The 22,847-nt window shown below is 43.2% G+C and overlaps 2 protein-coding genes across 3 annotated transcripts in view; one reads left to right on the forward strand and one right to left on the reverse strand.

Annotated features, from left to right (window-relative positions):
* The window catches only part of PGAP4 (post-GPI attachment to proteins GalNAc transferase 4), a 24,615-nt gene extending 6,007 nt beyond the window's left edge, over positions 1-18,608 (reverse strand). Inside the window, exons 1-5 of one of the 2 annotated variants that reach the window (XM_054810327.1) lie at positions 17,180-18,608; positions 12,600-12,810; positions 10,300-11,038; positions 5,204-8,317; positions 448-615 (exon numbers count right to left, since the gene is read on the reverse strand). In XM_054810327.1, the coding sequence (XP_054666302.1) occupies positions 7,005-8,192 (1,188 nt within the window). In that variant the 5' untranslated portion in view covers positions 8,193-8,317; positions 10,300-11,038; positions 12,600-12,810; positions 17,180-18,608 and the 3' untranslated portion in view covers positions 448-615; positions 5,204-7,004. The remainder of the gene's footprint in view (positions 1-447; positions 616-5,203; positions 8,318-10,299; positions 11,039-12,599; positions 12,811-17,179) is intronic. The other variant, XM_054810326.1, reaches the window with a different exon arrangement.
* Positions 1-22,847, forward strand: part of RNF20 (ring finger protein 20) — a 63,907-nt gene that overhangs the window by 14,256 nt on the left and 26,804 nt on the right. The window lies entirely within an intron of this gene.

Below are 22,847 nucleotides of genomic sequence, written 5' to 3' on the forward strand. Positions count from 1 at the left end.
CCCAGCTAATTTTGGAATGGTTTCTTTTTTTGTTTAAGCCTTTTTCAGAGTAACATGATGCAGGCATAGGGCTGTAGCTAGCAAGTGGCTGGCTGCAGGTGTGAGCACCCTTGGTAAAGGTGGCTACACCTAGGCATTACTTTGACTTTGTGGCCATGGACAGCGTGACTTTGATACAGACGTCGCAATACAGGAAGACTGGGACACCTTTGGTGGACATGGAGTGTGAGCAACACCGACCCTGGTGGAAGGTATGTTCGGAGGAATAAGGACACGGGACAGGAATCAGATTTGGGGACTTCAAGGAAATAAGAGGCAAAGAGAGGCAGAGATCATGCAGATGAATGCTAAGGGATACAGATAACAACTTTGTGACAAAGTGGCTCGATAATGGCATGAAACCGATGTCCTTTTGTAGCATCCATTGTTGTTTGCATTGCCACCCACCTTAGTGGTACATGGGGTTTGTCTTCTGCAGTTTGTAGGGCTGACCATGCGTCAGGTTTCCTGTAGGAGTTCAGCTCCTGAGGAAGCACCAGCTCTTCTCTGCCTTCCCAGGGCTCCTCATCCCCTTCTGCCTCTGGCATGGGAAAGGCGATCTGCAAAGATCCCAGGCTGAGGAAAAGGACAGAGAGAATGGGAAGGGAGGGCAGCTGAGCTAAAGAACAAGAACTCTCAGTTATTTGTATTCTTAAAAATAATTTGACAGACTACTGCAGTGATTGCTGATCCACTTTTTTAGTGATGAGAAAAATGTTTAATAGAGGAAGGATTACTATTTTTGAGAGTTTTGGGTGTGTGAGAATGGATTGCTTAAATACATATCTAACTAACTACAGTGACTGAAGTTTTTCTGCATGGATTATGGCTTTTTTATGTTAATGAGGAAGCTGATATAAACAGCCTTCCAATATAAAAATCTTCATAGCTCACTCAAATTTCTGTTTGAAACATCACTGCAAATGAGATGCATAAGTAGTAAAAGAGCTTAAATGTTTATTGTTGTGTCTTTTATAGCCTGGAAACAGAAAATGGTGGTCAGCTATAAAAGAGATGGATAATGTTAAAACATTAGCATTTTCTTTAACAAATGTGGCACAGCAAAAGTGAATTTTGTATTTGAATGGTTTGGAGATTTTGCTGATGTTGACTTTTCCATCTGAAATTACCATACAAAAGTTGACAGAAGTATACATTTAAAATTTTTAAAGACCACTCAAAACTGTCTTTACAGGTGGCTTGGGTTATTATTTAAGTCTTAATTTGTGGGTTTGCTTTCTTGAGTTTGACAATGCCAGTACTGGATTTTTATAGTAGAAGATAATTTAATTGCTGTCGTCGTTATATCCAACCTTGTTGTCAAAGCATCTGTCAGTTCTGCACTGAAGTTCTGAGTCAAGGCTGTTGCTGCATGAAGTACTTCAAAATCAATGGAAAGCTTGGTTTAAAGGCAACGAGTAAAAATTTTAGAATTGCTTACACTTCTTCAGGTTGATGATTATGTTTTTTCTGTGTGATTCTAGCAGTATCATTCTGATACTGATTTTGCCTTTAATTAGTAATATTAACTAGCATTTTAAATGCAAATAATAAGTAAATGTGAAGAGAGACAAACTGTAGTACATCTGAGAAAGAAAGATGAAAAAAGAAAGAAATGGATGAAGCCATTTCAGAGATTACATGGTCACCAGGAGAAAAATGAAAAAGTTAAAGCTTCCTGCTACATTTCCATAAATGAAGTACTATTAATCTTCTCAATGCTTTTGCATGTGGTCAGGTAAAAGAGTTTGAAATGGAATGGAAAACACCACTGGCAGTTGGAAGAATGTCTGAGTATAATACGCATCCACATGAAAAACACCTGGCTGTGTGTGCCCCAAAAGAGTGCTGCCTGCATGATGGGGTTAAAGTCTAATCAGAGCAGACTTGAGCTGTGTGGAGTCTGCCTCCTCCTCACCTCTCCACACCATGCTGGATGTTTCTTGTTTTCTGTACTCTGCAGTCTTGCTTAACTGTCTCAAAGTCCAGCTTGTTCATCCCTATCTAATCAGAAGCAATGTTTATTAAGTGGTGTGTTTTCCCCATTCACCTACAGCCCTCACCCCCAAAGCAGAGAGCCTGGCCTTTAACCCCACTGAAAAAAAAATCACCTGTATTTCTGGCTCCACGCAGTGTCTGCAGACACGTACGTCAGGGAGGGTATGGAGGGTGCCGAGCAGAACAGGCTCAGGCCCACAAAGGGCACTGAGCAGATTGCACAGGGAGGGTTTGCTAGCCCTCTTTTCTTTGCATCTTAAAGCTGGGCTGCAACAAACACCATGACTTGGAATGAAAAACAGGCAATCACATAACATTACTGTTATCAAAACCCAAATCTCTGTAATAATTTCAATAGTGGGAATAGCAAACAAGGATACAACTTTAATCAAGCTGCCAGTGGCAACATTGCTGGGCTGTGCAAAATAGCTGTAACAAGACATGAAGATAAATGCAGTAATGACACTGGTCTCTGTGTCGTTCTGTTGACATTTTGTTTTTAAAAAAGCAAGTAGGCAAACAACTTGCTGCTATAATGGGAGACACTTTATTACCTGTTTATTACCTGTTTTTCTAAGCGGCACATAATCCCCCAAAAAAGCACACCTAGGTGCTGCATGTTAACATTGGCATGCAATTTGCAAAATACAACAGATGTCTGAAGTGGACCAGATTGCTGAAAAGCCCATTGTAGATGTGGTTTCTGCAGTGCTGGAGGAACACTGGACACCATGGCTGAAGGTCAAAGAGAAAGTAGGCACTGAGGAATGCATAGCTGGCCACAGGCTTACTAACAGGACAAGAAAATGTAACACTATTTTTCTTTGTAAACATTTAAAAATCAGCCCTGGTTCCATAGCTGGGAACGTGGCATTCATAGCTTGTCATGCAGAACAAAGTCATGGAAATGGACGTTGATATTGCTGACTCTTAGCCTACAGGTGGACAAATAAAGTGGCAGATGGGGAGGATTCTTTTAAAACATGAGCTGTCAGGACAGATAATTTGTGGAAATTAAGTTACTCTAGCAACAGAGGCACATGCAGTGAAGGAGCACAGACCATGGAGTACCTAATTCTATATGCATTTTTGGCAGATGTCTGTTATGCTGAAGATTATTCAGAACCATATGTTGGACCCTGTCATCTGCTGAATTTGGATATGACATCTATAAAGCTGGTGTGGAAATACACAAAAATAAACTCTAACTTAGGGGGAAAAACTGCCCGTGCCTTTGTCACTACAACTGTCTCCCACAGAAAATTACTTTTTTATTTTCTGAAATATATAGCCTTTCTATAGAAAAGTAAGCTAGGGTTAAATTCCAGCAGTTAGAGCTTAATTTTATCTCATGTCCTCATTAAATGCCTGAGCAACCTGGTCTAATAAGACCTGCTTTGAGTGGGGAATTGGACCAGGGACCTTCAGAGGTCCTTTTCAACCTGAATTGTTGTAGGATCCAAAATATTACATCCATACAGATGCATGAACACAGAAGTATCTTTCTTAGTCAAATATAGTAAGGAAAGAGATGAATCTGCCAGTCAGGACAATGAACAGAAAGAAGAGACAACAGTTTTAATAGAAAGGTGGTTTATTTGTAGAAAGTTTGCTTGTAAGTATCTTTAGAAAAAAAGTAATTCACCCTGCATCCAGCCATATTGCTGTTGAAATACTGAGTCTGGTGATTCACAGCTCCTCACAACTCAGAGAAAGGCTTTTTCCTTCTCTCTTCTCACTAAGATATTGATACCTACTGTAGTTAGAAAATCGTGGGCTTCTGACCTAATAGAGACCTATCAATTTATGCTTTGTGTTCGGCCAGAATCATGCTTATGTTGGCCATGCCTTGAGAATAATGGTAGTTTTTGTTTAATTGAATAACTTCCCCTGAATTGTCTCGGACAATAATGCTTTGAGTCCTCCTGTCTAGCCCATCAAGAAAGAATCTTCTTGTGCAAGCAGTAGTTGCTGCATTGAAAAATAGTCTCTGAACTATTGAGAATGAACCAACACCCAATAAATCCAGATTGTTTGTTTCAAAAATAGTCACTAAGTTTGTTTTAATGTGAATAAAACCAAACTCTTAAGGCCACGTTTCAAGGAGTTAATGCTAGGCCTTGAATTTATGTAGCCTGAGATATGGTAACTCAGCTCCACTCCCCTGACAGAAGAGAGAGGGAAAAGGCTTGTGTGTTTGAAACAAAACCCAGCAGGAATTAAGAACTCACAGTAACCTCCCATTTTATGAGGCAAAGTGCACTTCTCTGACTTGTCATTTCTAATAAAAATGGCACAGAAAACAGAAACAAAAATCAATCTACCTGTGAAAGTTCAGAGGCAGCAGAAGAAGGAACGCTTGCCTGAGATGCCTCATTGGCATGGGGGTCACTGAGCAAGTACCCAAGTAACTCAGAAAGAGCCCCCAGCAGGCTCAGTAAAAGAAGTGTTGTAAAGGTGAATTTGGCACTTAAGGAAATTATTCCAGAAGGACCTGAAGAATTTATTAACCTGCTCCTTGCACAATGGAGGCCGTTCTCAATGGGTTTATCTGAAACTCTCTCAGTGGCAGGTTCAAGTTGTAGGCCCTCTGCATATTGTTTGGTCTCCCAGTCAACTTCTCTTGTCTGATATGCCCTGAAAATTGTCTTCTAGTTTAGAAGGAATGCCTCAAATTCATATTCTTAATTTTCAACTATGAAGCTCAGTGAAAGTATTGACCTCCCCTGGACTTCTGGGACAACAAATAAAGTACTACTGGGCAAAAAAGGAAAATAACTTTGAGACAGACAGATAAATCATTTCCCACATCAAAACATTTATTAACTGCATATAGTTAGTTGGTTTCTTTTCTCAGGTTTCTTTCGTTTCCTCCTTTTTCCTTTCCTTGTCTCATTTATTGTACCTTGCTGTGAGATTTTCTTTGCGAGAATGAGTATGAATGGGCCCTCATGAAAAGAAGAGGCCATTGTCCTGGATTTGTATAGTACAAAGATAGAAAGAGTGAAGGAAAAGCACGTTGCACTAAAACATTCACAGCTGAAGATGTATAAACAAATTGTATTTCCTCACACGCACAGGCACTTAGCGGAATAGATATACAATGACACTCATATGCTGCCATCTTAACTATATTATAGGAAAGCCTGAGAATAGGTTTGCCCACCTGCCACTCTGTGACCACTCTGGTACCTTTGGGGTTTTCAGCAGCTGGGAATAAATCCTGTGCAATTTTTCCTGTGTCCTCTGACAGGAGAGGTGCTTTGCCTTTGGAATGGCATGGAATCCACAAACAGTTTTTACCCGCATCTGATTTCCAAAGGTATTATAAAAGTGTCCCAGCTGATTACTGAGAGAACAAAGGACTGCTCTATGTTGTGAAGCGTTTCTAATCGGCTAACTTGCATTATGCATGTGTGTTGTGTAATTGATACCCTTCACATGCTTACAGCTGGAGGTTTGCAACTTTCTTTGGTTTCATCTCTCAGGAGTTTTATGCCTTTCCCATCTACAACCAGACTTGTTAAGAGCTTAAGGCATACATCACCTAGGAGAGACTGAGGGAAAGGAAATTCAGAGTAGAGCTCTTCCTTCACCAAACCAAAAAAAAACCCCACTGACCAAAACTCAACAAAAGTACTGTACTTGGTTCATTCCAAAGCTAGGAATATGGTTTCAGAAATAGTTCAACCAAACTCGACATCTAAGTGAGTTTGATTCAAAGCCACGAAAGTCAAGGTGGGCTTTTCATCAGACATAAAGATTTTGGTGCCTGTTTTGATTCTGCTATCTGCATGGTTTTATATTTAACTGTGCCCACAGCTGTGGTACAAAGTATCTATCCCAAATGCCTAACCACCAGAGCACATCAAGTTAATGGATCACTATCAGAGTGACCCCTCTTGTTGCTTGTTTTTATGAACAGCTAGCTTTGTTTCCTGTGGGTATTCTGCTTGCTGCCAGGAGCAGTGAAAGAACCACTGGGCTGAGCTGTGAATTACAGCTCCAAAATGAAACAAGGGTCCTGCACAACAGGAGCACCTGATGTAATCTTCCCTTTGCCTCTGCTGATAGAAAGTCAAGGTAAATTCACGTTGAATGTGTAAGTCCAATCAGCAACTGATAAGGCTTCTTTTAATGACCTGGATCCACTACAACTAGTGATGATACCAACCAATGTGGTAGTCATCCTATGTTGTTTAGTCTGTAATGTATCAATGAAAACATGCATTTGTGACCTGGCTGTGTAACATCAATGGCTTTTGCTCTGTCTTCCTATTCCTGCCTTCAGAGTGACCTTTAACGAGACAGTGGAAACTTTGTTTTTAAGAGCCTCTGTTCCAAGAAAAAGGAGTGCGAAGGGTGGAGGTGCAGATAGGATCTGTAAGGGGAGACAATAACAAATAGAGGCTTAGTAAAATTGAGCAATCTAGGTGAAATTTGTGGGAAAATTCATATAAACCACTGCTGCTTTTGCAAGGTCTGCTCAAAACCACAGCTTCGAAACAGACAGAGGACAGAGATCAGACCTTAGTAAGGATGGAAAAATAAGGACTTTTCTTCCTCACTAGCTTAAACTTGAAACGTTCACTTTGGCCAACATTTCTGTTGCCCTACGGTGAGGATTTCTGTAACCAATGTAAGGCAGCATAGCCATTTATACCAGTGTGAGAGCTTTTCCCTAAGAATGATTAAGGAGAGTAGAAAACCTGCAGCCCTCAGCTGGAACCCTTCATTCCCCTCCCACATGGTGCACGGTGATTAGTTCCAAGTATATATTAAATAGGGTCTGCATGTACGTGGGTTTATTTTTAAAGACACTTTTTTTTTTTTTAAAGAGAGTTATTCTTTGTCCACCTGGAGGCACAGGATGCCCAGCATGAGCACCACAACATCTGAGTTTGCACATTGTCTCTCTGTCCACTGGCAAGTTCTCTGGGCTTTGTGTCTGGAAAGGCATGAACAAATCATAACAGTTTCGGATTGTCATTTAGCCGAAGGCTGGAATACATTCCCACATGCCGGACCAGGTTGGGTTCCACCACATAGGCGTTCTCCCCCTTAGTACGCAGCAGTGAGTAAAGGGCAATATCCTTAGCAAAACCCTGGCGGCAGTGCAGCCCCTTCAGGTAACCTAAGGCACGGCGGGCAGACGGAGCAGAGAAGAGCATGGCAGGCGTGCAGCACTCAGTGACCGGAACGATGTTATACAGCGTGGGGGCCAGCCGGCGCAGCTCCAGTATGTAATGCCGTCCCACCAGCTCTGACAGAGCCATGCTGTACAAAGCAAAGAACAAGACAATGGGCCAGCTGAGGCTGGGGCGCCCCATTGCCCAGGAGTACACACAGTTCAGTGTGGGCCCCAGGAACATGCCCAGACCTAGCCACTCGAGGATTCTCATGGGTTCGGGGTTAAAGTAGCGCTGAAGCCTCTCGGGATGGTAAAGCTTGAAGTAGAGTGCGTCTCTGAGGTATGGTTTGGAGAACCGGGCCAACAAGAAGTGCTGCAAGACGGTGAATATCTCCTCCTCCGGCACAGCATCATCTTCCACTATGAGGATGTATTCTGGGTTGTACGCCAACAGCGACTGCTCGAGGCAGAAGACGTAGTCCTGTTTCTCCTTCTCAAACTGGTTCACTCTGGGGTCAGGGTTCTCCCCAGTTTTATCACGACTGACCATAGGAAAGAAGCTGCTCAGCAGCCTGACATCCTGATGACTGCTGGGGTCTGACTCCACATTACAGATGAGGATGCGGTGGCTCTGGCAATGTGCACCACATTTCTGGAGGAGGTGATGGAAGCGAGAGGCCACTTGCAAGACATAGTGGAAATCATTCCGCCTCTGCACAGTGATAATGGTGACTAGCAGCAAGGGCTGGAAGGCATCACTGCCAGAGGCCTCAGAGGCATTTGGTATCTGCAGTTTCTCAAAGTAATGGAGGGCAGCTTGGCCCTCCTGCTGGTTCTGCTCCAGGAACTCCTGGCTCATGGGGTTCAGGTGCCAGCGCCGCAGATAAAAGTAAGAGTAGAGGAGTCGGTGGCAAATCAAAGGTGCGAGCACACCGAATGTCACCACAGTCACTGTGAGGAGATGGATGAAAGGACTGGACCAACGGCACCACCTCCCACAGAGCTGCCAGGCTTGGTGTAACATGGCTGCTGCAGAAGGAGGACACCCCTGCTCTATTCATGCCCTCATTCCTTCACTTCTGATGCATCCTTCCAGGATTGCAAGGTATCACTGGGACAGTGGCTGCCAAACCTGCAGTTTGTCCAAGCCTAGAGAGAAGAAAAAAGATGGTTAATGAAACAGGAACTGTCAGAGTGGGAAGACCATGATTTCAGACAATGGAAAGCTGAGGGCTATTCACCGAGTAAACCAAAATAAAAGGCCCCTGAGGAGTCCCTTGTCATGGGGGCGTCACACAATTGTCATGGGAGGCTGAGCAAAGACAAGCCAAACTTAGTTCCCAGCAAGGAGCCCCTAAGGCCTTTTCAGCATGTAGGTGCTCTGATCTGACTTAGCTACGTAGGACTTTGTTGTGTTTGTTACTATGCTTCGGACACATAACAAACAGGCAATATGGATGCAGGATGTGTGAAAATCCCTTTCTGTTAGAGGTAGAGAACTTAGATACCAGTATCTGGTCACAGTGGCATAGTAAGACTTGGGTCATAGCCAAGAACCAAATCCAGATCTCTTGTATCTTAGCCTAGCACATATTTGAGAGACAAACTTTTCCCTCTGTGGAATGACACATGCTTCCCTTCTGTTGCTCACACGCTTCCAAACGCATGCTTTTTCACTTTACTCCCCAGAGTGTGAAGTAAGATAACAAAGATACCAGTTTACTTCACCAAGGGCATGTGTATGCTAAGTGTAAAGTGTGTGTGTTTGTCTCTCTCAGATGTATCCTCCTCTCTAGACTCTAAAATGCAGTCGCAGCAAGATTAACTAGTTGCAATTGAGTCATTGAGTCATATTTGTTATTTAAAAATTTATAATTTAAAATTATAGGCCTTTAATTTAAGCAAACATTCACCTTTGCAAAAATTAAATTTTGCCATATTTGGCTTTTCTGTTCTGTTTCTCTGGGCTGCCATGAACAGCTGACAGACTGGCTGTCAGAAGCTTGCACAAAATCAGGGCAATTAGGTTGTTTAGATGTATTCTCTTGTGCCAGTAATTTCCCTTTTTAATCTGCTGTTTGACACTCCCTTTTATTTCCCACTCCCTCTGGTTATGAACTGAGTTCATATCTCCCACTTTTAACCTTCTGCCTTCAGCAAGTTCTGATCATCAAATGGTGCTCTCAGACCAAAATGTTCCCCTTTTTCCTTCTCTGCACTGTCATCTGAAGCAGCCAAAGCAATGATGTGTGAATGGAGAGAAATCTGGGCTGTGGCTTTTCTTCTCTGTCTCAGAAGAATGGACCATGTAGAAGAAATGACTCAGAGGACACTAAGCAGGGTCTAAATCTGGGACTACTTCTAAACGGCCTTCATTACCATAGTCACAGATTTGCTGTATTTACCATCAAGAGAACTGCTTCCTGTTGCCATATGGGAATCTGAAAATCTTACATGAAAGGCCTTTTACTAAGATTAATGGAAAATATACAGGACTTATCCCAAGTATTTGTTAGAGACCAGGCACTTCATGCTGTGAGAACTCAAACCATCGTTCGATAGACTGTGGCATCAGTGTTGTGCTATCTTATCATTCACAAAAACACAAGACTTCAAAGATTAAGTGTAATTAAGCAGAGATAACAAATTTACACACTGATGTAGAAAAATCTGCAACGTCTTCCCATATAGTGGTTGGTTGTTGGTTTTTTCCTTTCTGATCACACTATCCTGACACTGCATTGTATTGCATCAGTGGACCTTGTAAAGGCCTTAAAGGCGATGGCTGCATTTCAGCTGCCAGATCCAAACCATGATGACTCAGGACATGAAGACCTGAAGTCCATCAAATGCAAAGACCTGGCATTTAAATGCACTTACTCGTCCAAAATCCAGGACTTTCCTTTTTCTTTTTCTGCTAACCAGTCACAAGCATTAAGGGAACACAAAAACACAGAATCATATTCTACAGCTCACACTGGCATACTTTTGAGCCTCCTCTTGATGCAAGCAGCATTGTTTGCACTGTCACTGAGTCAGCCTCCAAACTTGAAAGTGAGGACCACATTGGGAAAAGGAGATGGAAAAAAAGCTAGAAGGTAGTTTAGTTCTCAGGGAGTAAAGAAACTTACTTTCCATCCGCCAGCTATGCTGAAGATCTGAGCTGCAAAAACCATGAGCCTGCAGTGAGGTTTGTAGCTCTCGGGACATATGCTGAAGGATTAATAATCCCCACACAAGCAAGAGGCCTCCTCCCTCATGCCATCTTCTGCTGAAGAGGGAGCAACGGGTCTCGTGTCTTCCCTGCAGCAGCAGAAGTGGGGGGCCGCGGCCTCATGAGGTGACTCAAAGGGAAGCTTGCCTGAGGTCTCGCCCTCCTGCAGCCCGTGCTGTTCCAGGGCCAGGCTCACCTGCACCAGGAGAAGGAGCTCCCCAGGTCCCTGTGGTGGGCTGCCTTTGAGCCTGCAGCCTGCGGTCGGTTCTGCAGCAGCCCTGCCTGTGGGGAGTTGTGCTGGAACCCCACCTACTGGTGTCCCAGCTCCCGGCACACGGTCCGGTAGGTTAGATAAGGTACGGTAAGGTAATCACCACCCTCTCGGGAGGGATGCCCTCGCCTCCTACAAGGAAATGGCTACCTCTGAAAAAGCACACAGGGCTGGAATCCAGCCGTGCACGTCAGTGTCGTCTTCACAAGCGTTTCTGACTTACCATGGCTTCACCTCATCAGTAACACGACCCAAGATCTTAGAGCTCTTCTTCTGGTTTTGCAACACAGAACGCCTCGAGGAAAACAACCATCGAACAGGCAGTTTTGCTTCTCTCCATATCTGTTAGCACTCACACCAACTGCCATGCTCTTTGTCAGTTTATCTGCAGAGGAAAAGGCTGTTTTCACTGGGTGATGGGGTAACCATTGAGGCTAAACATGGTCAGGAACTTATTAAAGTGGGTCAAATACTTCATGCCAAAAAGAGGCTGAAGGATCTGGAAAAGAGGGGAGACACTGACCCCCACACTTTTTGGCTGTAACACTGGGAACTCAGGAGTTACAAATTTAAATAGAAATTTCTTGCTTCTACAGAGGTGAAGTTTGATCTTATCTGCAGGACTTGAATCCAGAGTTTCGGGTCAGGCTGTTTTCTAGTCATTAGGATGGTTCTGACTTTCAGAAGCTATTGGTACTGTCACTTCAATTTTTTTCCTTTTCTAGGGAGAAAAAAATCTTGATTGTTCTTCTTTAAGTATTTAAGCAGCATTTCTGACAGAAAAATGAAGTCTGAGAAAATCAAGAACCAGAATTGAATTTTATAGTGCTTTAAAAAACCAATAGTAACTAGTTTGCAATCATGTCAATACCTGCAGTGAAGGCTGCTTTTACCTATGTTCTGTGTAGAACTGAGCCATTGCTTAAACACATTTAGAAGCTGTAGTGATATAAAGCTATATATTTGGCTTGTTTCTTTACTTAGACCCTCATAATGAAGACTCCTTCCAGAAACACCTGGTTCCAAATCTACCTTCCCATCTTCATTAGTTCCCTAATTACTTGGCTGAATTACACTATTCAGGAAAAAGTTACCTCTGCACACTCTGACGAAGAGTGGAAAAATGATTAACATCCTCTTTGGGGTACAGAATACTGTCTGCTGTGCTAGTACTTTAAAAGAGCAAGCTGATTTTCTGTCTGCTCCAAACTGCTCTCTGCAGAGGTATTCCTGAGGGCAGGCATTCCTGGAACAAACCTTCCTATGTGTTTTAAAGCTGCGAAATTTTAGGAGGCTCCTGGGTAGCTAATTTAAGAGAGGGCACCTCTGTCTCCTACTGCCTGCTCTGTGAGACAAGGCTGTAATTATTGCTTCATCATTACAACATTAAGTGATTCCTTTTTGCCTAACTACACTTCTTTTCAGTGTCAATGGGAAAAGCCATTCCTTTCCTAACATAAAACCAGCTGGATGAGGTCATGTGCTCAGAAGCCAGAGAGTCATCTCTCTGGGAAACAAAGGCAGGCTCCCGGAAAATGTCATGCAAGGCCAGCTGTTACATGCCCACCTCAGCCATAATGGTGGTAGGAGTAACGGTGTTGACACGAGTTGAGGTTTTGACTTGCATGTTGATCCTATAGCAGCATCCCAAGTTGAAACCTTTGTGCGAAAAACACTCCCACACCCCAGCCCAACGTGCAGACAAGCTGCAACCTCAGGACCAAGCTCCTCTACTAATTAACCCTCTCTGGCAGAGACAAGAGCTTTGTCTTGGCTGTGATATTGTCAGTGCACAAGCAAATAGTCCTGCTTGAATCTGAGGAAAATGATGCAAGCTTCACAAAGTCATAAAGAGCCACACAGATCTCCTTCTGTTTCATATATGCATGCTGACAGCTGACTGTTGTGTACAGATATCCTCAGCTTCCTAAATCTGAGGTCCCTACCATGAGCTGATGATTCCTGTCACTGGACCAGATGGCCAGCTTTTCTCATCTGCAATTCCTCTTGTTTTCTGAAAGCTTTTAGTAGGTCAGGTGCCAAATAGTATTTCTGCAACGTGTTCAGGATCGCCTTGAAAACAGTGGTGTCCAGTAGAAGCCAAGCATTCACAGATCTGAATGTTCCACTTAGGTGCCAAACTGGGAGTTGAGCTCCCTAGAAAATACAAACCATGCTGGCAAGAGCTGTGCTTCTACAACCATTCAGCAGAATCTTAATGGTAAGAGCTCAGCAGTTGTTCTTTGATTGAATTTTACTAGCAGGTACGAAATACATCTCTTACCTCTTCTCCTTCAAGCACTGCTTAAAGCAGTTGTCATTATGTTGCTTCTAGAAAATGAATGTCAAATAAGCCAGGCTGTTTCATTTAACTTTCACTTAAAATGGCTCCTGCTGTGGCAAAGACCAGCGCTGCTGGTGATGCACTTGATCTCTCAGTACTTCACTTTTGTTTCTCATGGTCTATATACTAAAGGCATAACACTGCTATGGTCTAACGAGTTAATGATAGCTTGAAGCATAAGAGAAGTGTCTAGGGAGGTGGAAAGGGTTTGGACTTGGTCCTTTGCAGGACTTACGTGGTGTAAGAGGCAGAAATCAATGGCACGGCCATCTGTTTTGATCTGCCATTCCTCAAAGCCTGTCAATGAACATAAAAACTTTTTCTGTCCAAGGAGATAGAACTAAAGCACTGTAACAACAGTGGAAATGCAGTTACACAAGGAGAAACCCTGTCCAGTTAGGAAACTCCAAAAACTGCAGAACTGCATCTTGAATTTAAATTTACTGATAGGCTGGCCTGCTTTTCTGATTTAACCATATTTAACTTTTTACAGGTTGTTCATAAATCCCTAGAAATCCAGGGACCACAGTTTGAAAGCAACTGAATTAAAAGGCAAGGTACGTGGGTGTGGCAGCTGGAAAACACTTCATTCATTTCCCTTGAACTAAGAAAGTAAAACTGCCACCAGTGAAACAGGCTATGAACTGAATATGTATTAATCAGTTATTTCCCCAACTTCTGTCTTGCTTCTCATGTATATTAATTTTCCTCTGCCACATAAATCTGAAGGGAGCCCATTCTCACCACCTGCTGACTTTTACCTGGCTGCCTCCCCGCTATGCAATTCCCTCTTGCTATCAAGCAGCAAGGTGAGTATTCAGATCACATGGGAGTGGAAAACAGCCTGGAGAAGACAGTTCTGCAAGATAATAGCTTAACAGAGACTTAAGGCAAGGAATTTTGTGAGGTGTCTGTTAGAAGATGACAGCAAAGGTTTATGTGACTTTACAATTACTTACACAATCTGTATCTGTCCAATTTTACATTTTCTTTTGTGCCAGAGGTAAAAAAAAAAAAAAGGATATGTTGTTAGAGAATTTGATAATGATCTGTATAAAAGCTGCTGCATATTTTCACAGAGATCTGCCTGGAGCCTGCCAAAAATCTTAAATCGCTTGGTTTGAGCCAACTTCTGCTTTAGTATAAAGTTTACATCCTTGTTTGTTAAAAAAGCAGCAGCTTTGTCTAATGTAATTTTTCTAATAATGGCACCAGCTATTACCTTTTGCTGGCTGCTGTTGGAATGTAAGAGCTAAATGTGCATTGACTTATCAGAGGTGCTATAGGTAATTTGTATTTGAATTCCTTATGTCACAGTCTTTTGCTAAAATAAGACCAGGGCCCCTGCATGCAAGATACTATACACAAATACAGCGAGAAGCAATTTCTACCTTAGTGGATCTTCAGCTTAAGAATATATAAGATAGGAGGGAATCTGTTCTTCCCAGATATGTAACAAATCAGCCTGGTTTTGTTGTAATGAACAACTGGCATTTTATAGTTTAACCATACTGGTAATCCACACAGGTAAATTATCTAGAATAGCTATTGAAAAAAACAGCTACTAAATATGGTATGCTGAAGTAATACCAGCTTTTTGCAAGTCAAAGCAATCTGAACAGACAAGGGAGAAGAATTCTTGGTCTTGGAGAAGTCTGTCCAGAAGGAGCTGTTCCAGAGCAGCAGGAATGAGGTATCCCAGTGTAGGTATTGTGGAATAGCTCCTTCTGCTTTAGCCCTTCGATTTCTGTATTTCTGTACTGTGCCCTCAGCGCTTGCTAGGAAACCAGCCATTTCACAGTCTCTGAAATAGCAATGAACAGATTAATATAGCTACCCAAGTGATTTGGGTAGGTGTGACAGGTGCACCCACTCCAAGTGAATTCAGGCATCACTGACTGAAACCAGCCCTGCTGTGCAAAGCATGAGAACTGTGCTAGGCCAGTCTCGGGAACTAAGGAGCCTAGGCCATGTCTTATCAGGAGCTTAGAGTACCAGCCTGAGCTGGGACTAGAAAAAACTACAACTGCTACCGCTGCACTCCTGTATATACACCAACGCAGGGGCTGACTACAAGTCAATCACTTTATGCTATAGGTATCTGCAGCCCTTCCAAGCCCAATGAGCTCTCCTGCGTGGCAGCGGGCTGCGTGGCAGTCATCTCCTCTTGAGGAAGGATGCTCCTCATGGTTGCTGTTCCAGGCTGAGAGACCCCTTACCTAGCATCTGGTATCTATAATGAGGTAAACACATTCTGCATCAGGCCTAGAAGTATATTGTGTGCTAGTGACCTTTATATGTCCAGCTATAGCTTCAGTATTAGAAATGTAGTAAGTAGCAGAGTGTTTGACCACTGTCTTATCATCATTTAAATCATTGTTGAAATCATCAATTAGATCATCAATTACCATTTCATTACAGCTTAGTTATCAATTAAATATTGTTACATCATTGTTAAATCACTGTTTATTATTGCTTAATCATTTGATTATCATTTAATTATCATTAATTATAATTTGAACCATTTAATCATTAATAAAACCTTTTTGTTAACCCCACAATGATGACTGCTCTTAATAATTCACCTGCGACAGCAGGGCTGGGGGTGTGAGTATATGCATGGGGGGAGAGGGAAAGAAAAGGAAACAGATGTGGTGATGGCTGCTAAACACAGAAGATGTTGCAGCTTTACTGTTGTTCATTTATGATTGTAAAGAATAAAACACAGTAATAAGGAAATAGGATATTACTTTTGTGAGCAAAGGCCAAAGGAGTTACAGGCCTCGATGATACGGCTGTAAGTTTCCAGGTGGCATAGAGCTATGTAACACTAAAAATGGAAAACTTTACCAGGCCACAGACAGAATATTCTGATTCTAAACTCTGAAAGAAAAAATGTTTAGTCATATTGATAAAGAACATTCCTCTTTTAAGAGATGCTGTCTACTAATGTTAAGCAGAACTGCTGACTTTTCCCCTGTGTTCACCACTTGTGTCTGAGGAAGACAGTCTTCCTTCCCTCTCCCCCTCCAGGTATGAAACAGACTAGTTGTCCTGCATAGAAAGGCACGGTAAATGGGATGCCCTGGTTCTGGGGGATACCGGTGATCTGTTTACCCCCAAGGGAAGAAAACGGGATAAATACAGTGGCTGAAAAAGAGTCTGTTATATAATTAGTATTGTTAGACAGACAATAAAGTAGCAGATTTGACACGTGCAGGAGGGTATTTCTCCTGGGCCTTGTGCTTGCAAATGCTTGGTGAACCTGGTGTGCCTTTATGGCAGCCCATTGTTTGTACACAAAACAAATTTCTCAGCAACTGTATGAGAGCAAGCCAGCCTATGAACCTGTAGTGCACATTGGTATAGTTTCATGTTTTGCTGCAGATTTCCTCCACAGCCTATGATTTTAAATGTCAGTGACTTCAGCCAGTAGGTTTCTTACGTGCTCCTCTTTCCCTTTGGGAGAGCTGCCAGGTAGCACAAGGTGACCCTTAAAGCACTGGGATTAATAGCAGTTACCTCAGTGATGATGGTCAAAGAGGAGGGGGCGTTAGATAAGAAAAGCTGATCCCCCCCCTCCATTCTCTGCCCTCCTTGCAAACCAGCTGAGACACAGACGGTATTTCAGTATGCCCAGTGCTCAACCCCCGTGCCTGGAACTTCTGACCAGAGACGTTCTGGCCATACTTGTACCTCTGCCAAGGGCTCCTTTGGGTGGCACCAAGCACAAGGCAGGTGGCTGGGGCTTTTTTTCTTGTTTCCTTAAAAGTGTTCCTGGCTCTGGCCACCCTCTCTTCTGCTTGCCACCATGCAGAGTCACATCCTCAGAGCAAGCACAAAACATTTCCTCGTTTCCTGGAGGCTTTCCACTTCCCCTCCCTCGGGTGCCTCAGCTACAAGAGCCAAGCCCAGCCGGTCCCCGGAAAGCATGCCCTTCTTCACTGCTTGTGAGTCAGTAACTTCGTGCCTCCCCTCGCCCAGCTCCCCCAAGGCTCGGTCCCGCCGGCAGGACAGAAACGTCCCCCGCCACCCTCTGCTGCCGCGCCGCCGGCGGAGCGCCTTCCCCGGGCGGTCCCCGAAGCCCCGCCGGGTGAGGACGGCCCCTTCTCTTCGCACTCCCCACAGGAAAGGCGAGAACCAGCCCCACCGGGACAGCCCGAGCCACGCGGAAAGATTTACCCTTTGCTCAGACGGCGTCCGGCAACCTGCGGGAGAGCCCGGCACCTCCGCTCCCTTCTCCCCGCTGCCGGCACCGCGGGCTCTCCGCCCCCGTGGGGGGGGGGGGGCACGCAGCTCCGCTCTCGTTTTATCTTGCCACTCTGCTTGTTGCTCACTTCTCTCCCGCAAATTTTTCTCCTCCTTCTTGAGCGGTGAGGGTGGGATTAAAGGCATCAAAGCCTAAACATGTGACTACGCCAGCACGGACGGAGATGCTCGGAAGGAGGGGAAGGGGAGCTGACAGAAGTGAGACCGAAAACTGGAGCGGGGGGAGGTGTGTTAAAGGAGGTGAAGAAGCGAAAGGCGAATTGCCCGAGCTCCAGAAGGGCTCCTGAGGCAGAGACCGCAGCGCAGCCAGAGTCCCTTGAGTCCCTTCGTCCTGTTCTCTGGTCCCCGAACGCTCCATCGGGATCAGCGAAACGCCCGCCCGGCGGGTGCTGCAGAGCCCAGCGGTGCTCCACGGCTGCACAGACCTCCCCAACGCCCTCCCCTAGCCAGGATTTCAGATGTGCTCCAAGCATGGGTCAGGTGTATTTAGCGGCTCCTACGGCCACGCCTTTGCGGCACTGCCCCGTCTTGCTCCTTCTGCATGGCTCCCATCCCTCCCTAGTCGGTAGCCGGCGTATTTTCTGGACTCCCGCTCTGCTCCCCGCGCCGAGCCCTTTGCCAGCTGTCCGAATCACGGTGCCTTACTTCGTGGAGAGAAAGATCGCTCCCGGCATGCTCAAGTGGAAAGTCAGTGCTTCAGAGTTACCAGCAGATTGTTTTATGTGCATGTCGGCCGTGATGTGTACAGATGCTAAGCTTTCACTGTATTAATCTATAATTAATTCATTACAGATGTATTCATTGAAGTGGAGAGGCTCATCAGCTACCCCAAAATTTGTATCAGGCTGACCAGGATCCAAAAATCCTATCAAAACTGACCCAAGAGTGCCTCTGAGCTGTTCACTTCCCCTCCCCCTTTTCTCTGTGTTCCATTTCCCAGTTCTTCTACACTCAGACGTTTCTGCCTGTGACCATTATACTTAATTACACAAATTGTTTCTAACTACAGTTATCTGAAATATGCCTCAGATGAAGTTTTCTGTCTTTCATTGTAAGGAATTGTAAGCACTCCTTAGTTTTGTGCCTGCAGCTCCAGAAAAAGTGAATGCATATATTTAGGCTAAATTATTTTCAAGCACCAACAAGGAAATAAAAGAAAAAATCCCTTACACTGTTCCAGCAAAACACTATATTCTGTTAAGCACAGCTAGAATTTTGTGAGAGCCCACTCCTGCAATCAGCAGCTTCTCGTATGATATGTGCTTTTGTTTTTTAATTTTAACATATCAATTGATATTATTCCCTCTAATAAGCATTACGAACAAAGGAACACAGTTATACATGCCTATGATCCTTACTTCTTACAACTGGCAAGAGCTGTCCCTCAGCTAAGGCTTGTTATTGCAGAGACAATGTGGATGAATGGGGAAAATGCAGAGGAACAATAATGCTCATAAATAAAATAATAATAATAAATTGAGCATCACAGTGGGGTTCCTTGTTCTCCTAGGAAAAGGTGAGGCACGCTGGAAAGTCCACAGGTTTATCTAGATGCATGTTAGTCTCTCAAAATAATAAGGAAAGACAGTAGGAGAAAGCATGGTTTCTCAGGTGATTTACTTTCCAAAATCCTTCTTTGCTGACCACCTCTGCCTCTTTTTCTACCAGTTTTTAAAGACAATGATTCATACTCTACCTTCCACTTAAACGTTCCCATAACTGATAATATTGATGCACTGGAAACACAACGGATCCTGGAAAAGAACAGAGGCAAAGGGGTACATGAGAGTACTGGAGGATGGAAAGAGATTATTACGCCCATTAGCACATTCTTCCCAGGATTAAAGTTGCAGAATTTGTGAGAAACAAAAAATATTTTTTCCCTGCTTCTGTGTCAGTACATGTGTGGGAGAGTGACTATTGAGTGATATCAGCAGAAACACATGTCACATTGCACCAGTATTACATTTTAGATGGGGTTTCAGCCAGCAGAACAACTTGGCCGTAATAAATTAAAAGGAATGGGCCAGAAGGCCTTTTCTTCAGGAATAAATATTTAGATTAATTGTAATTTTGTGAGGGGCTCTTCTTTATAGTCTCTGCTCTCACTTTGCTCACTTGCCTGCTTTTCAGGAAACACTTGACTTTCATCCTTAAATGCTTATTTCTTTAAAATAGCTTCTGTTAGCCCTGAAAGACTGAGGGAGAAAAGTCACAAGTGATTTTGGGGCAGTGGCACAGTTTAAACAACAGTCTGTCATCCCTGACTACTCATCACAGTGCTGTCTCCTGCTGTGCACTAGCATAAGGGAGACTGGTCTGGCTGAAAAATAAACCTTTTCTTATGATGGATTATTTCTTATCCAGATCACATCATCTCTTCAGTTCCCCACACTAAATGACTATGTCAGCACAGCAGGGAGGGGTCTGGAGAGCAGAGATGAACATTTGGGGACACGACCACTCATGCAGTAACCTAACTGCAACGTGAAATGTTCTGAAGCAATAGCTACTTCTGAAATTATTCAGCCTGTACAATAACAGGACAATACTTTAAAATTATAATCAGAAAAAAATGATGTGGTGAGAATTGTATCCAAGTGGAGGAGGTTCAGCCTAGCCACTTAGATCCAAGTATTTTCTGTTGCCAAAGCAGCTTCCCCCCCCACCATCTACTGTAACAGTTCTCATGGCACTGAGTATTTGTGCAGAGGAATGGGGCTCATGTTTTCTCTTGCTTTGCCTGAGATGAGATACAGCTCCTGCTTTTCATAAACATGAGTGTTAGGAGCAGGATGAGCTAGGCAGGTGATGTTTAGATGCTTGCACAATGTGGAGAGCAGCAGAGCAGAAATTCATGCTCTTACGGGCTGCTGAATTGAGAAGCCTAGTTTCTTACAAAGTCGTGTCATTTGTGCCATGCGCATCACTGTTAAAACATCCTTAGCTCCTGTCTTGCATTCCTTGCCCCCCTCGATTCCTTAGCTTTCCTCCCACACAGTAGTCCTACTGCTTCCTGTTTTTACCAGAAGGCGAGGGTGTGAGGGTGTGCATACTCTAGTTGATTTTGAGCTACATGTGCTGACAATCGAGCCAGCAAACAGTACAGGTTCCTGTTCAGTGTAAGATGAAGGCTTTCACTCAGTGGGATGGAGATATGGGTCCCTCTGCTCAACAAAACACTGTATGAAGTATATAGCAGCAAGTAGATTAGAGACCTCCTTCAGGTGGCTGCAATGAAATTTGACAAGTGTGTTCAAAATTTGTTAGGGACAGGGAGGAAGCTGTGACAAGCCAGAAAAAAAAAAGAAGAAAAAAAAAAAGATAAAGAAGAAAAATAGAAACGATTTTGTAAGTTTGGTGTCCTTAGGAAAAAAAAATCCAAAGTGATTGCATTCTAGCAGGAGGAATGCATAGTATGTTTAGCACATGTTGTACCAGTATATGTATAACCTGATCAGTTGTAAAGGCTGTGCCTGTTCTACAAACACTCTGAGAAGTTCTCCAGTGCAGCAACGGCATCGTTCCTTTACGTACAGCTACCAGATGATACTAATTATCTGGTTATTCCTGTACCACCAGCTGTACAATAGGTATCTTCTCCTTGTAGGTGTCTGCTGTTCACTTCAGAAGCTAACTTTTTTCCTATTTTTCTTCCCTTGCTATATATTCATAGGAAAAAAAATTCCACAGAGTAAATAAATAAATATTTCCTGCTTTTTAAAAAGCGGCAGACATCTCTGATGGCTGTTTTGAATAGGAATGCAATATTGATGATAGCCAAACTACATAAAGTGGCTTTCTCTGTTTTTCTTTTAGACTTGGTATTGATCACTGGGGACAAAAAGTGTTTGAAGTCCTTTGCTGTATACTGGAGACAGTGAGCTCATATGTCAGGGCTATTGTGTCTGACTTTAGACAACAGTAGTGAGATGAAAACAGCTCCAAAGGGGATGAATTCATACCGGCTTAGCTGTCTAGGGTACATTAATGTTCTCTGAAAAGGCTGAAATATTTTGATCTCCTTTTCATCCTGGTCTGTGCATTTGGTTATCTATTCAGGACGAAGCACTCTTCATATATTTCCCAGACCTTCCCTCTATACAGCCTTCTATATGCAACTGCATTCCTGACTTTTCAGGCTTATACCCATAATTAATTCATCTTGTAGATACATTATTAATTACTGTTCCTGTAATCTCTTCCACCTAAGCTGCACGCATCCGAAGATGACAGAAACATACTTATTGCTAACTGTAGTCCAGTTCTTTTTAGAGAGTACTGCACACAAACACACACACAAAGCTCTTCTGTGCTTCCTTTGCTTCCCTAATCAAATCATTAGGTAGGGCTGTTGATAGCAAAAATATACCAGGGTGAGCTACCATAGTGATGTGTTAAATGATGGCAGAATTTCAGAAAGAATGCAAGTGTGATGGCACTCAGAGAAATGGATGTATCTTACTGAGTTTTGTTGTATGTGCTCTGGTGATCCAACTTCCTACCCTTCTTGCTTCAACATTCTGACTCTTGCAGACCACAAACTGAGTATTTCAAAGAGAGGAACAACGGTTTTTATTTAGAAATAGAGGCAAGTGGCTCTCCAAAATATCCATTAAAATATACTGGGTCTCAGTTACTTGCTCTGTGTTGCAACATAGAAGAATAGTCTGGAGAATGAGGTAAAGAGGCAAAACACAGCATTTCCAAACTGAGGGTCAGACAGGAATTATTCCTGAGGGACTGCTGGAAAGCTTTTAATTTTCCCTTGCAGAATGGAATAAAGTTATTTTGTATGGTTGCTGGGCACATTTCACTAACAAATTTTGTGCCTGTGTGAGAAGCACAGAGTATTAGTAATTTCTCTGCCCTTTCACTGCAAATTTTAGGTGTGCACTTCCTGGAATAAAGGTCTGCTACTGGCATGAGAAAAGTGGCCTGTCTAGCTTGAATGTTTGGGTATCACTCACACAAGGTTTTAACTACCCAAAGACTCTCAAGGAAAATTGTATGAAATTATGACTATTTTAAAACTGCTTCAAATATCCAAGGGACAGCATTATTTGAAATTTAAGAGGTTTTAATTCAGTTTAGCTGAATGGTCTTTGGAAGTGAAAGAAACAAAATAAATTTTAACCTTTTTTCATTCTACATAATAGTGTCTATACAGGATGTAACATAGAGACAAAACAGTTCACTTTTAGTTCATATTTTTAATTCATTCAGATTAATTTTTGTGAATGTTTAAGGTTAGATAAGTCCTGGGAGGCCAACTAGGCGCACCGCCCTTACTCGAAGAAGGACATAAAAGTCAGTGACTACTACAAAGTGATTTCTGAACAGCAGCTCTTTAAAATTTAACTGCATCTACTAGTATGGCTAGTGGACATAAGCCCATTTTGAGGAAAGTCTTCATAGCACTGTTTCCAGAATCATTTGTACACAAGAACCCTCCACACAAAGACAGCAAATTAACGGGGTATGCTACGCAGCAACAAAAATAGGAAGAAAACACTCAAGCTCCTGCTCCATTTGCTGGGCTTTTCATTTCTCATGATCGTTACTGCAGCTGGACAGTGAG

This window comes from Grus americana, chromosome Z, assembly GCF_028858705.1.
Source record: "Grus americana isolate bGruAme1 chromosome Z, bGruAme1.mat, whole genome shotgun sequence".
NCBI lineage: Eukaryota > Metazoa > Chordata > Aves > Gruiformes > Gruidae > Grus > Grus americana.